This window comes from Neopelma chrysocephalum, unplaced genomic scaffold (assembly GCF_003984885.1).
Source record: "Neopelma chrysocephalum unplaced genomic scaffold, ASM398488v2 Primary Assembly neopelma1_22, whole genome shotgun sequence".
Lineage (NCBI taxonomy): Eukaryota > Metazoa > Chordata > Aves > Passeriformes > Pipridae > Neopelma > Neopelma chrysocephalum.
In genome coordinates this window covers 22173734-22187626 of record NW_020897689.1, presented here as the reverse complement: position 1 = coordinate 22187626, position 13893 = coordinate 22173734, and the positions used below count along the sequence as shown (strand labels likewise).

Sequence of the window (13893 nt, the reverse complement as noted above, 5' to 3'; positions counted from 1 at the left end):
TTTCAAAATGACAGTATAATTAAATTTAAGTCAAAGCTATGCAATGATGGACTGCATGTTTATGTGTAACCAGCAAATTATAGGCTTTTAAGCATGTCAGAATTTTCAAAAGAATTAACCACTGCAGTAATTCAGTTGAGGAAACGGTGGTAGGAAAAAGACTCCCCCAGGTCATTTTTCAACCAGCTGATATGGTGTGATACATAAGTGCTTGCCTCATACAGTGTTTCCAATTCTTACTTCCCTAAAATGCTATGCATTTTAATACCATTCAAGGACAAACCAACAGTCATGCTTCACTCACTTCTGAGAAGCAAGGGAGGGGACTGTGGGAATGGCACAAAAATGAAAAAGGAAGTCAGTCTGTCATCCTACGTTACTAGTTGAGATTCAGTTAATGCTGGTCAGTCATTATCATCAGGTTTGCATGAGCAATACCAACAGACAATTAGTGTCCAGTCCACTGTGGTTCCTGGTGGGAAAAGAAAGGAGAGAAGTTGCAGGAAGGGTCTTGATTTCATAGAGTGAAGAGAACTTCCACAAGACAGAGTAGATCTCACAACTTGTGTGATCTCCATTTGAAGACAAACTGATAGCATGACAGTTAACCAGTAAAAAACATGGTGATTTCAAGGTGGCACCTTTGGCAAGCACTTGTCTGCTGTGCTGTGTGTTCCTGTTTCTAACCCCGTCCATGTTTGTTCATCACCCACCAAGGAGTTCTCAGTGCTATTGCAGAAGTCTATAGTAGAGCCATCTATTAACTCCCATTTGGTGGGAAAGTGAGGAACATTCTCTTTCCCTTTTATTATTTTCTCAATTGGCAGAACATTTACTTTAATACATAAATTTCTAAGCTATCCTTTAATAAAAGAAAAGTCTGTGGTGGTAGAATATATTTCCTTGAAACTGAACAGAAAAAAACTTTAACAACTCAAGTTTAAATACACACTAAAGCTAATCAATTCATCCTGCATTCAAGTTTCCATTATAATTCTAAGAAAGCACAAAACAGGTCTGTAAAATATAATTAAGGAGAGACTGCTACATACAGCCTGTAAAGTCAAGACTATAGCTTTTATTTCATTTGTTTTGCAGACTCATTAGAATTTTTTTCATTTAAATATCTTGAACTGTGTAGCCAAATTTATATGTGAAAGAAACAACAAATTAAACTAAATTAGCCCTTATTTAAGCTGTATTTGAAACCATCTAAAACTGATGTTCTTAGTTCCACAATTTCTAAACTAGATAAAAAAAATTATGTTACCAGTTCAGAAAGTAGACAAATTAATACACATTTTTTAAAATGTTGTACTTCTGCAAACTTGTATACTGAAACTTAACAGGCTGGGAAACCTAGGAAAGATTCAGAGCATGTGCCTCTGTGTCCTACTCTATCCCTGAAAAATAGAGACACAAGAAGAACAACAAACCGTATTCCCAACCTGAACAACCCGCAGGCAGATGTACTGACTGCAGGGCATCCCCGGCGGAGGCAAGGGCTTGCACTCACCAAGCACAACTTGAGCACCAGCATCCTGAGCCTGGGCACTGTGCCATTCAGATGCAGGTAGGTGCCAGGGTGAGAGAGCAGCACACTGTCCATGAGACAGCCCTGGCACTGCTTCTTACAGAGCCTGCAGTGCTGTGGTCACCTACTGAGGGCTCACAGACAATCACTCTCTCATGTTGCTGTCTGTCCTGTTACTTGCTTTCCATAGGTGTCTCTTCTCAGGTTGCCACGAAAAAGCAGTAAGGGAACTGTCTCTGCATTAATATGACTGCTAGGACTGGGTGTAAGTGCAGTATTTCTATGAAAGATATAAAGCACAAAGAAAATTTTTATTGCCTTTTCATCATGCATACTTGGGCTCTAGGTATAGACTGAAACATCAGTGTGAATGATGTGCTGAGAACGAGAATTAGTGGACAACAAGAGGAAGTCCTCCAACACTCGGAGTTCTCAAATTACAGTCAGAGGTGCATGTGCTGCCACTAATGCCAACAGATTTTCCAAGTCCTATGACAGTAATCAAAAAATAATCACAGAGCAGTTGATGTTCTTTCCTGCAAGAGTTTCTGCCCTATATAAGGGTAAAAATGCTTCAGAGCAATTTATGGTTACAACTAGAGGAACCAAAAAAAAAAAAAATCAAAATATGCTTTCTAACCATACCGTTGAGAAGAGGCTGTCCTCCATGTACACTCCTTGACACCACTGCACTGTGAACATCTTCAGGAAACCCAGTCTTGCATGACATATCTTCTTCACAGGTTGCTTTTATTGGTGCCTGAAACGTAAGACAAAATTTATGTAATACTTGAAACCCTCATTCACCACAGAAACATTCGGGTTGGCACACACTCCATTTTGCTGCTGTCTTGTACAAGCAGAATCTTTGTTTCTGAATACCTGCAATTAGGACCCCGAGGGCAAAGGGTTAATCTTTCTGATAACTGGAATGGAAGGAACAAATCCCACTTGTCTGGTAAGATCTAAATAATACACTATCTTGATTCTTCTGACAACTGAGCATTTCCACTAAACCAGCCATCAAGACTGAAGGGGAATCATAAGGGGAACAAAAACATTCCTTCCTCTGGAAATAAATGTTGCACAAAACCCTTTGGCAACTTTCTCACAGACAGATAACTTGAGAGGAATGACTTCAACCACTGCTTTAAAATGCTTTATTTAGAGTATTTCTACGTGAGGCTGTACCAGAACAACTAAACCAAGATAAAATGTTACATTTGCACTACGTTAATATTTGTGTTAGCATTCAAAAAGATATCATATAAAGCCAAATGTTTCCAATGCAATCTCCTTCCATTTCAAAGGGACATTAAGTTAAAAGCAGAGCAGCTCATTTTTAAATCTGCACAACAAGGGTAGAGCTGAGCCACTGAAACTGTTTTTTCTCTCACTTGTTAAGAAAGTTTACCCTCAAATCACAGTCTTAAAAGAGTTTCGTAACTGCCTTTTTATTAAAAAATATAATACAGCATTTGGAAACTTGTTTTTTCTGTAGTCTTCCATGTTCAGAAGATACATCTGATAGCTAAGCTATTTTCCAGGACAGTTCTGTGGCAAAGGACTAAGATTTCTTTTCAGTGTGTTGTTTTTGTCTCATTTTAGTGTTGCATAAGACAACAGCCCATCTTACATGTGAGTATGTAACGATATGTGGCAAAATCCCTTTCACACTGCACAAGGCAGAGAGACCAGCTCCCATGCCAGCCTGGACTGAGATACGTACAAGAAATCGCAAGAGCCCTCACACAATCTCAAACATGCCTACATGCCAAATAAAGGCCTATCCAGATGCATGCCCAGATGTAGTATATGGTCTTTGAAAGCACAAGCAACTGTGCTGTTTTATCATACTTAAATCTAATCAAGACTTAAATTAGATTTTCCTTTTTACTTTCTCAGATGGTCTTCCACCAAGCAGACCTGTTCAAGGCCATGTAAGCACATCTGCATACACTTGACAAAGAAAGCCTTATAGGAAAAAGAAAATAAAAGGACAGAGAAAGAGGACAGGATGGTATTATTCACCCATTCACAATAGTAACCTCAGGGAAAAAGTATTAAAGCAGAGGTGGGACAGGAGCACCTCAAACCACAAGGGTTTCCTCGTGGAAAAGGGACTGGACAGAAGCATAATCTCTCCACTGATATACACATGGTCAAGCTCAGCCTGCCAAGCCCGACTAGAATAATTTTATCACTAATACAAGGAGGCATTTGTAACACATTGCTCCACATTAACACCAACACATTCCTAACTGTGCAACTCAACACTCACACTAGCAAAAATTAAAAAATTAAAAAATTTACTATATTACTAGCAAGTTAAGTCACTATCCAGGAAAGTGCTTAGTGAGACAACTTGATAATTATCAAGTTTCAGGTTAATGGAAACTGTGGTGTGGATTTACTTGTGACTTAAGCTCTACATAGGTATCTCACCCGTGTACAATTGCTTATGTACTTGAAAATGTTTACATGTGAACACTAAAGAGAAAGCAAACATAAAGCAACAGTTTAAATTACCATGGGACTATGTTACCTGCAAAACTGGAACTTGGATCTGTAGCTAAGCCCAAATACTCTATTTAAACACTGAGTTTTTAAGATAAAAAGATGGTAAATCAGAAATAATTAAAATTCCAACTGCAAGTTTCCTCAGCTTTAGAACTCAAATCACAAGTTTGATAAGGTTCCCATAATTTGAAAGAAAAGTAGTAAGAGACTACTTTAAACTACTCCGCAAAAGATGACGTCAAAGTAAATGTGGTGGAAAGGAAAAAAAAAATAGACTTTCATGGTATCATTGATACAAAAAGGTACTGGGTGGCTCGGTGGGCAGCTGAGGAGATAACAGGATTTTTAACAAGTTTGCACCCATGTGCCTGGGAATCTTTCAGCCTTTCCAGTAATCTATATGTACTAAACAGCTCTTATAAACTGAAACAATGCCCACTGAAACAAAGGCTGGGGGACATGAATAGAGAGCCTTCTTTATTCTTTCACTTGCAGCCATCGATTTTATCCAGAAACAAAAGACTGTACTCTGTTCTCCAAAAACAGCCCTTTGTAAAGATTGTTTCGGAATAAAAACACAAGGGAAGGAAGAATTCAAATTTTCAGCAATTCTAAATCGCCCTATGTTAAGCGTTCTGAATTAAGTTGAAGTTGCAACTTCAGACACACCAGGTCATATCAAGTTCAGCCTAAGAGTATTGCAAGATTTAAACCATTTTAACTCTAAGCAAAGGAGGATGCTGAAATATTTTTATCCCCTTATCTGGGGCAAAAGGTGAAAGCTACCGAAGATTATGATTACAAATTACATTATTGTAATTTACAGAGTTTTGTGTGATTAGTACAATTCCCAAGACTGTTTCAAACATAAGATAATATTACTTGTACATTCATCTACAGAAGGACTCTACTCAAAAAAACCCCTGTCTTTTAAGATGGAAAGCAATTACTTTAGCTTGTACCCACATAAAACCTACTCAGTGCAGTTACAAACCTTTAAACAAGTTCAGCACTTGGAAAATTCTCCTCTCAAGTGCTGATAAACTTTGCTAGAGCAAAATAGAGTTACTACTGAAAAAGTATTCTGCTTTCCTCATCCTTTATGGCTTATTTAGTCACTTTTAACTGCAAAACGAGTAATAAACATTACTATTTTTAGATGCTAGAGAGCTAACACCTAGTCAAACATGGTGTCAGATCATGCATTTAAACTCAGTACTGTAAGATCTCAGATTAAATGCAACACACAAACTGCAATTTTGAAGCATCAGGATGTAAATTAGAAGTCCTTTGCCAAAACTGTTATTCAATCAATTAAGAGAATTCACCTTTTTGATATACTTAGACAGTTAAGCTTGCAGTTTTGATATCCCGCTCCTCAGTTACTTTAGTTTCATACCTAGAAATCTGTGGTTTAATTCCAAGGTTGTATTCCAGCTCAGTTTAAAAAAAAATAAATTACAAAAACACTACAACAACCTGTTGACAATCTCAGCTTTATAATTCTAAAGGATTCACATTTACATCGTTTTCTAAACATCACCAGTAGAAGTTTTCCAACAATACAGGCTTCACAGTTGTGAAGTTTGTAAACTGAAACAAGAATAAAGCCAGGCAGGATTTCTTCACTAGTCTTGACAGTTCTGGATTAATAACCCTTTCCAATTTCCATAGTTTCTAAAAAGTAGACACATTTAAAATGTAATTCCAAACATTTGGAAACATCCATTTAAAGAAACATCTATTTCAAAATGTAAGCTCACCACTTCTGAATATACCATATACCACTGGAGTTCAACAGTAGCTATATTAATCTGAAATATCGAAGTCTCTGTTCTTCAAAGTCTCTTCTTCTGCATGTACTACAACATCAGATTTCTTAATAGCAATTGTACCAAAATGCAAGGGAAGTTGCTTTTGAAAGACTGCTTTCTTTTATAATCAATGTAACTTACTCCTATAGGAAAATAAGCCTAGGTAGTAAAATGAGAAACAGAGGGGTATGCATCAGAGAAAATATCGTACTTTAGAGTATAACTGAACATAGTACAGCTACCAGTTGTCAAGTCCAGCCAATTCACCAGGACATTATTGTATGAAGTTCAAAACAATGTCTGACATAATTATATGTATGACTAAGCAAGAACAGGATATTTAAGCTCTTCCTCCTTAATAACCAACATTAATTTGCAGTTATGACAGTAATATTCAACTTAAGCACAGATCATAGAAACATCTGTGACTGTGTTTAAAGACTGGGTGTTTCTTCATTAATTTAAAAGCCAGTATGCTACCCAATACTCATTTGCAACTTAGGTTGCAACTCTAGAGATTGTTCTGTCCATTTTTAGTTTTGTGTAGAGACATTATCTGACACAGTGGGATATGCTGTAAAAGGTGGGTGTTATTTTATAGCAAGTTTCTACTTACTGCCATAAGGCATACGAAAGATACTCTGCAGGATGACAGAACATCTCTGAAAAGCTTTAGATGCTAAAATTCAAACTGTTAAGCAACTCTCTCAAATCTCCAACATGCTGCAAAGAAAAGCTGCAACAGTTTATACCCCCACGGTACTCAGTCCTTCAGCAAATGTAGTCAAGTACAATTTGTTTTCAACTGTAGAGTGCAACTGAAGCAAAAGAAATGTGCCTTTCATTCAAATTGTTCAGGAAGCCAAGAGCTTCCAAAGTGGGTGCCAGGCTACATCCCCCCAGAGGTCATTCAGTTACACCAGAAAGGGCTTTCGTTAGGCCATCTTCACTTCTACTTAAAGCTCTATTTCATGAACCACAAGATTTTAGATCAGAAATTAAACCAACACTTACAGCTCTCAAGCACCTTCCCCAAGTGACAAAATCTGCAACATCTGTGTTTTAAAATAAAGTTCTTCCAAACCACTAAAGGTTCATAGAATCATAGAATGCCTTGGGTTGGAAGCGACCCTAAAGATCATCCAGTTTCACCCCCTCTGCCACGGGCACGGACACCTTCCACTAGACCAGGTTGCTCAAAGCCCCATCCAGCTTGGCCTTGAACAAGTTGAGGTATGGGGCATCCTCAACTTCTCTGGGCAACCTGTTCCAGTGCCTTACCACTGTCACAGTAAAGAATTTCTTCGTAGTATCTAATCCAAACCTACCTTCTTTCAGTTTGTAGCTATTCCCCTTTTTCCTGTCACTACATGCCCTTGCACAAAGTCTCCCTCCACCTTTCTTGTTGTAGGCTCCCTTCAGATACTGGAAGACTACAATTAGGTCACCGAAGTCTTCTCTTTTCCAGGCTGAACAATCACAATTCTCTCCCACTTTCCTCATAGGAGAGGTGCTCCATCCCTCTACTACTCATCTTCATGACCCTCCAACAGGTCAGTGTCCTTCCTCTGCTTGGGACCCCAGAGTTGGATGCAGCACTCCAGGTGGGGTCTCATCACAGCAGAACAGAGGGGCAGAATCACCTCCCTTGACCTGCTGCTCATGCTTTTGGTGCAGCCCAGGATATTGTTGGTTTTCTGGGCTGCAAACACACATTGTTGGGTCCACCAGCACCCCCAAGTCCTTCTCAGCAAGGACTCTCAACCTGTTCATCTGCCAGCTTTACAAAACATGTTCATAGCCTATTCTGTTAACTCCAACTGAGAAACAATGTTCATTTGCTTTACTAAACAAGGAGACACTTATTTAGTATATCCCACATAGTTCAAATCCATCACCCAATATGGACATTTCCCCTCCCTCAACTAGGAGAACATGGGAGTGCTGCATCTTTCAAAATACGTGGTTCTTCAAGTAAGTCACAGTTCAGAGTATGGTATCTTAAAATTTCAACTGCAATAACAAAACCAAATAGAATTTCTGTAAGTCCAAGCTACATTTTTTTATAACAATAAAAACATCTCAACCAAATAAACAGTCCTGTATTGGACCATACATTCTAATTTCTCTACAAGAGGAAATGATCTCTCTCTGATTTGATAATAGCCATTGTATTGCTCACACTGAACATCTCAGCACATGAAAACTGCCGCTAATGTGTACAGGAGGATGCTGCTTTTTCCTGACCTTTGGGGAGGCCTTGCTGGGCCTCTTTGGGGGGATCACAAAATTTTAACTATGTCTTCAGCTGCTGGGTGATAATTATATGCTAATTATAAGGAATGGAAGAGTCCCTAGAGGAGTCTGTTGGTAAAAATATATTTTTAAATATGTCAAGGAGTGCCTAGAGGAGAGGATAAATGCGCCTTTTGAAACATGATATTTAATTAAATACATGAATACTGACTAAAACCAAATAGTTTAACTGAAACACTGAAAAGATTTGGCAGCGATACACCTTCCATCTTGGAAGCTGCTGATCCTGTATCTGTTTTCATAAACCATTTAAAAATAGAAAGCCTAATTTCTCTTCTTTATTCAGACGGAGCTCCCATGATCTTTCAACGAGAACTGCAAGATCAAATCAAATGATGAATCATGCAGACTTGGTTATACACCTCTCAAGGTGAACTGCAACATGGCCTGACACCCAGGTGAAAAAGGTCCCTCTCAGTTCAACCCACAAACTACAAACACACTTTAGCAAAATACAAATCTTCACTAAATTCATCCTGCAATAATGTACAATACCTTTCTTTCCTCTCAAGACTCACTTCTTTGTATACCAGTATTAACTTGGCCAACGAGCAAGTCCCAGTTCAGCAGTAGGTGAGAAGTATTTTACCACTGCTACTGTAAAAGACATCAAGTATTCCTTTTGCTTTTATTACTCTTGACCCTGACATGTCTCACTGCACCTTATGCACAACTAGTGCCACCGGGTTATTGGAAGTACACAGGTATTCAGCAAGGCCACTACAGGTTCCTCCCACACTTTGTAACAAAAATTTAAAATAAAAATGCCAGGGAACCTTAGAGGTTCCACAGCCTTTGGGGAATGGACTTGTGTTTTGTATGTATGTATACGCTATTTGAAATAAATTAAATTCTCCTCCTAATGGGAGCGGTGGTGAACTACTGAAACTACTGCAAGTTTTCTAAACTTTTTTGTTAATCTACAAAAGCATTTACAAAACCAATGAGAAACAGAAAGAAAGTTTAACTGGCAAATTATTCTCTTACTCAGGCAGAAAAAGCCATTCAAAAATTCCTTCTCCTTACCACATGACAAAAAGTCCCTTACACAATACTGTCTGTACTGAGTAAAAATAACTTTACTCACAGCTTCCTCAAGCTATTTTTAAATATATACATGCAATTCTGTCACAACTATATTGTCTCATATGTTAGTGTTCAGCTATTTAAAAAACTAATAAATTAAATTATTGATATAAAAGCATCAATGAAACTAAGAAAGATTGAACATGACAGGGTTCTTCCAGTGACGTTTCTGGGAGGTCCCCCAACTTCTGGGAGCAGAAAGGAAAACAACAGATAGAAAGTTTTTGAATTACACACTCTTGACTAGATGTAGTTCAAAAATATGGTACTTTGAGACAATATTTTAAAAACTGATATCAAAACTATACATTCATCTTCCTAGCCCGCTGAGTTGCTAGGTAGCAGTACTACCCACAAGGAGAGAGAACACTAGAAGGCTCTCTAGAAAATACATATTTATTAAAAATACACAAATTGACAACAGAAGAGAACATACACCTTTGGTTATATAAGTAGTATATGTATTCCTGAGCTTGCTATAATATCTGGCCAGACAATTAGAACTCATTTAATACACAAAATTATCTCCTGCTTTGTCAACCAACGATTTAAATTCCAAAACCTCACTGTTGAATTACACAACCTTATCTGTCCTATAATAGATGCAAAAAGTAGTTTTTAAAAATTATTGTAACAAAATATATATTTAAATAATATATTCAGTTTAATATCCCAAGAGATAATTGCAGAACTGAAGGAAAAAAAGTGTCTGAATTTTGAGGCTGTGTCAGTGGTATCACTATCACCTAGACCAGACAGACAAGGATTAGAGAGCTCTCTGCTGCAATAGCCTGCCACATTTAACTTTTCCAATAGATTCTTTGAAGACAAAGTAAAACCAGAACAGAAAGACCTACTTCCAAAAAGGCTGAGGTACTCACATAGCTATCCTGGTCTGGGGCTTATGAGATGTGTTATAAAACGCATTCAATTCATTTCAGTTCACTTTGTAAGGAGTTAATGATGTTGGAGTCTGTTAATGGGGTTGAAAATCAGAGACATCCTAAAACTCATGTTTATACAATTGTATATTTACTGTATTACTTAAAATAGACTGATAAAAAAAATATCTAAGACACAGGTATATTTCAAGAGACAGAATATGTGCCCACAACAGGAGATTTCGCTCCCACTTCTTCATAAAACCACATTAATATTTCTCATCCCAATTCTGCCAGCAACTACTGCTGGGGCTGATTACTAGAGGGGTAGAGGTGGCAAGAAATGCCGTTGCCGAATTCTCAGCTGAGGCAGCTTAACAGGAGTGTCATTTAGGGTAGTAGCTTTATCACCTGGATACATTCGCTAAGACCTGGAATATGACCAAAATTGCCTGCAGAGGGTAATAACTTATGTCCTCTGTCATCATAATTCGAATTCAAACCAGTCACCTAAGCTCCAAAGGCTCCAAAACTGCTTAATTATTTACCTGCTTTTGATTTAGAAATGGACAACATCCATACAGTGCTTCTATCACCTTAGATTATATGTTAAAAAAAAAATTATTCCCTTTTTGAGCACAATTTCTACTCCCCTTTCCAGTTTATTTCTAACAGTATTTTCATTCCTGTAAACTCATGCTAGCTTTCCCATTCCTTCTTAAATCCTGTTGGACTGGAACTGTTGTTTTAGCCAGAAAAACAGGACTCACTCCTTTTATCCTCTTTTCTGTCAGGATTTTTTTCACATAATACTCCCAGTCTCATAATTTTGCTAACCAGCAAAATAAAGGGCAGTTTTCATTCTCTTCTGTCTTGAGCAGGTTACATATTGCTAAAACTCTAGAGCCCCGTTTCCTGTACATAAACAACATCCACAGATCTGCCTTCAAATCTGATTCCAGTTACAATCTTTTAAGTAATTCCATAATGTCAGCTTTTCTACACCACTAACAAACAGCGAACCGACTAATAACTGTAGAAAATAAAGGTAGATAGCAGTTGTGTTGCACAGAGGAAAAACTAAGCGGAAAGGTTCACCATTTCAAAAGAACCTGACACAGATAACCTCCTACAAACCAAAAGTAGTAGGTGCGATGACAGGGGAATAAAAAGTTAGCACCGCACCTAGCTTGGGAAGGTTCTTCGCGGTATGCGTGAAAGAAGGGGAGAGAAAAAAAGAGCTTTTAAACTGAAAGTGTTGTACAGACATAGGTCTATAAATCTGATTTCATACCCAAGTTCCAATTTTGTTACACACTATTAAAAATCAACCCTAACCTGATTTAATGGATACCCAAACAAGGGGGAAATTGGATTCCCCAACCGTAACGTGCCAGTGACACTGAGTGATACATAAAAGCAACACGGTTAGCTCCTGTCCTTAATTCATAGCTTGTGCTTCAATTTCAAACCTGCCTTGGGTAGAAGGGAAAGAAAAAAACCGGAATGAAAGCTTAGTGCAGATTTTGTGCTTTAAAGATTTATTGAGATAGGAAGACTAAATAGAACTGAAAGCACATACAGTAAACAGCACATAAGGACTTCAAAAAAAACACAACCCAACACAACAACAGCCGGTAAGTGGCACATCACAAGTTTCTGAACAGGGTGGCTGCTCTCACATGCAGCCGCTCATGCCCAGCCGGATACTCTCGTGTCACGCCAGCCAGCCTGCCTTGCGTCCTCCTAAGACTCAAGGGAAAATCCCCGTACCTCGCCTAGTGCAAGTCATCAGCCCCCGAGAGAGCCGCAGAAACTGCGGGAGGGACTCATTCGCCCGGGGACCCCGTGAGGGGATGGGGGTGTCAGAAGGACGGAGAAGCGGAGACGGGCAGACGGCCGGGCTCCTCCTGCCCCCCGCTGCGGCGGAGGCGGCGGGGCCGCACCATGGACAGTGGCTGCCGCCCGTCCCCCCCCCCCCTCGCCCTGCGCCAGCCGCTGCGGGCTCGGCGGGAGGGCGCCCTGCCCGCCCCAGCACCCCGGCCCCGCCGCCGGCCTCGCCTCAACCCGCTCCCCCGGCCCGGCAGAAATGCCCCAACCGTAAATACCATTAAGAAGCGATGATCTGCGCCATCTGTCCTTCGGACTTACCGCCCTCTCCACCCCCGGCGCGGCGCCGGATACGAGCTCAGCCAGCACAAAGCGAATGGGGAACCCACCGCCACCCTCCCACCTCCGCTCGGGGAGCTCCGCAGGCTCCGCGCCCGCTCCGGACACCGCGCGCTGCCAGAGGGGAGCCCAACCACCGTCCCGCGGGCATTGCCCTCGCTGCCCCAACCGGGGTCCATTTTGTCGTCTCCCCGTTCTCCCCACCAGCGTCCCGGCAGTCCCATCTCGCCGCAGACCCCTACTTTCTGCACCCCACGGGGAGCACATCGCGGCTGGCGGTGCCCGGCGCCTCCCCGCGTCCCGCGACCACCTGCCCAGGACCCCGTCACTCGGGACAGAGCCCGCCTGGAGGGCCCCGGCGAGGCAGAAGCAGGACTCGCATAATAATAAATTAAACACTTCGGAGCCCGAGCCCGTCCCAGTGGAAATTCCCGTTAGCGGCAGGGGGTGGGGAAGCCCAGCGCCCAGGCGGAGACTGATTAAATTCTTCCCGGGAAAGGATTAGTGGGCACGGGAGCCGGGGGTAGTCGAGGCGCGGGGGCTGCCCCCTTCCCCGCACCTCTCTGGCACCCCCGCCCGCCCTTCCCCACACGGGGCGGGAGAGTGGGATGTGCGCTCCGTTCCCCGCTCCGTTACTTTGTCCCCCGCGCTCATGGCGGGGCCAAGCTCCCGTGCTCCTGCCGGCCGCACGGGGACCGGCCGGCCCCCCCGTCCCGCGGCACCTGCTCTCCCGGCAGCGAGGGGGGGAATCCGCGCCCCGTCACCTCTCGCGTCTCGGAGACCACCCTCTCCCTCGGCCCTGGGCACGAGCTCCCGTCTCCTCGGAGCGCGGAACCAGAGCCCGGCGGGGCTACCCCGAGCAGGTGGCTCCGCGCAAGCGGCCACAAGCCACCGCGGGGCACACCGGCAGCGGGGCAGCGGCGACTGCCACCTTCCCCGACCCCCTCCCCGAGACTCCCCCTCCTCAAAGCGGAGCCTGCCTGTCCCCCACCCCCCCTCCCATTTGCCCCCCGGCTCTCCCGCCTTCCCCGGGCATCGCCGCCCGTAGGAGAACAAAGAGCCGCAGCCCGGCCCGCTCCCCGCCGGCGGTGCTTACCTGCTGCAGGGCCGCCAGAAGCATCAGCGCTAGCGGCGGCAGGATCCGCGGCGGCGCTCCCGCTACCCGGCACATGGAGGCGAGAAGGGGCGGCGGCAGGGCGGCCCCCAGCAGTTCCGGAGCGCGGCTGGAGCCCACGGAGCGGGGCGAGGGGAGCGGTGGGGAGAGTCGGGCAGCAGCAGCTGCCGGGAGCTGCGGTCAGCGTCTGCCCCCGCCTGCCGGAGCCGGCTGCCGCTCTAGCTCATGGGCAGCGATGCAGCGGAGGAAGAGAGAGACGGCAGAAAGAGCGGGGGGCGGAGGATGGATGAAACTCAGCTCTGGGTCAGCCTGCTTGTCTCTCTGCCGAGCCCCCTACGCGGTGCAGAGGGTGGGCAGGGAAGAGGAGGAGGAGGAGGATGGGCGAACAAAAGGCTGGGAGATAAGAAAGAAGTAGTCGCTGCTGCTGCTGCTGCGAGGCCAGTGCGCTGGCGGCTTCCT

At 42.9% G+C, this 13893-nt stretch overlaps 1 protein-coding gene across 1 annotated transcript in view; it reads right to left on the bottom strand.

Annotated features, from left to right (window-relative positions):
* The window catches only part of CDH2 (cadherin 2), a 117457-nt gene extending 103966 nt beyond the window's left edge, over positions 1–13491 (bottom strand). Inside the window, 2 exon segments of the mRNA XM_027674813.1 lie at positions 2180–2294; positions 13417–13491. Coding sequence (XP_027530614.1) covers positions 2180–2294; positions 13417–13491 — 190 coding nt within the window.
* Positions 13492–13893: the final 402 nt, after the last annotated feature.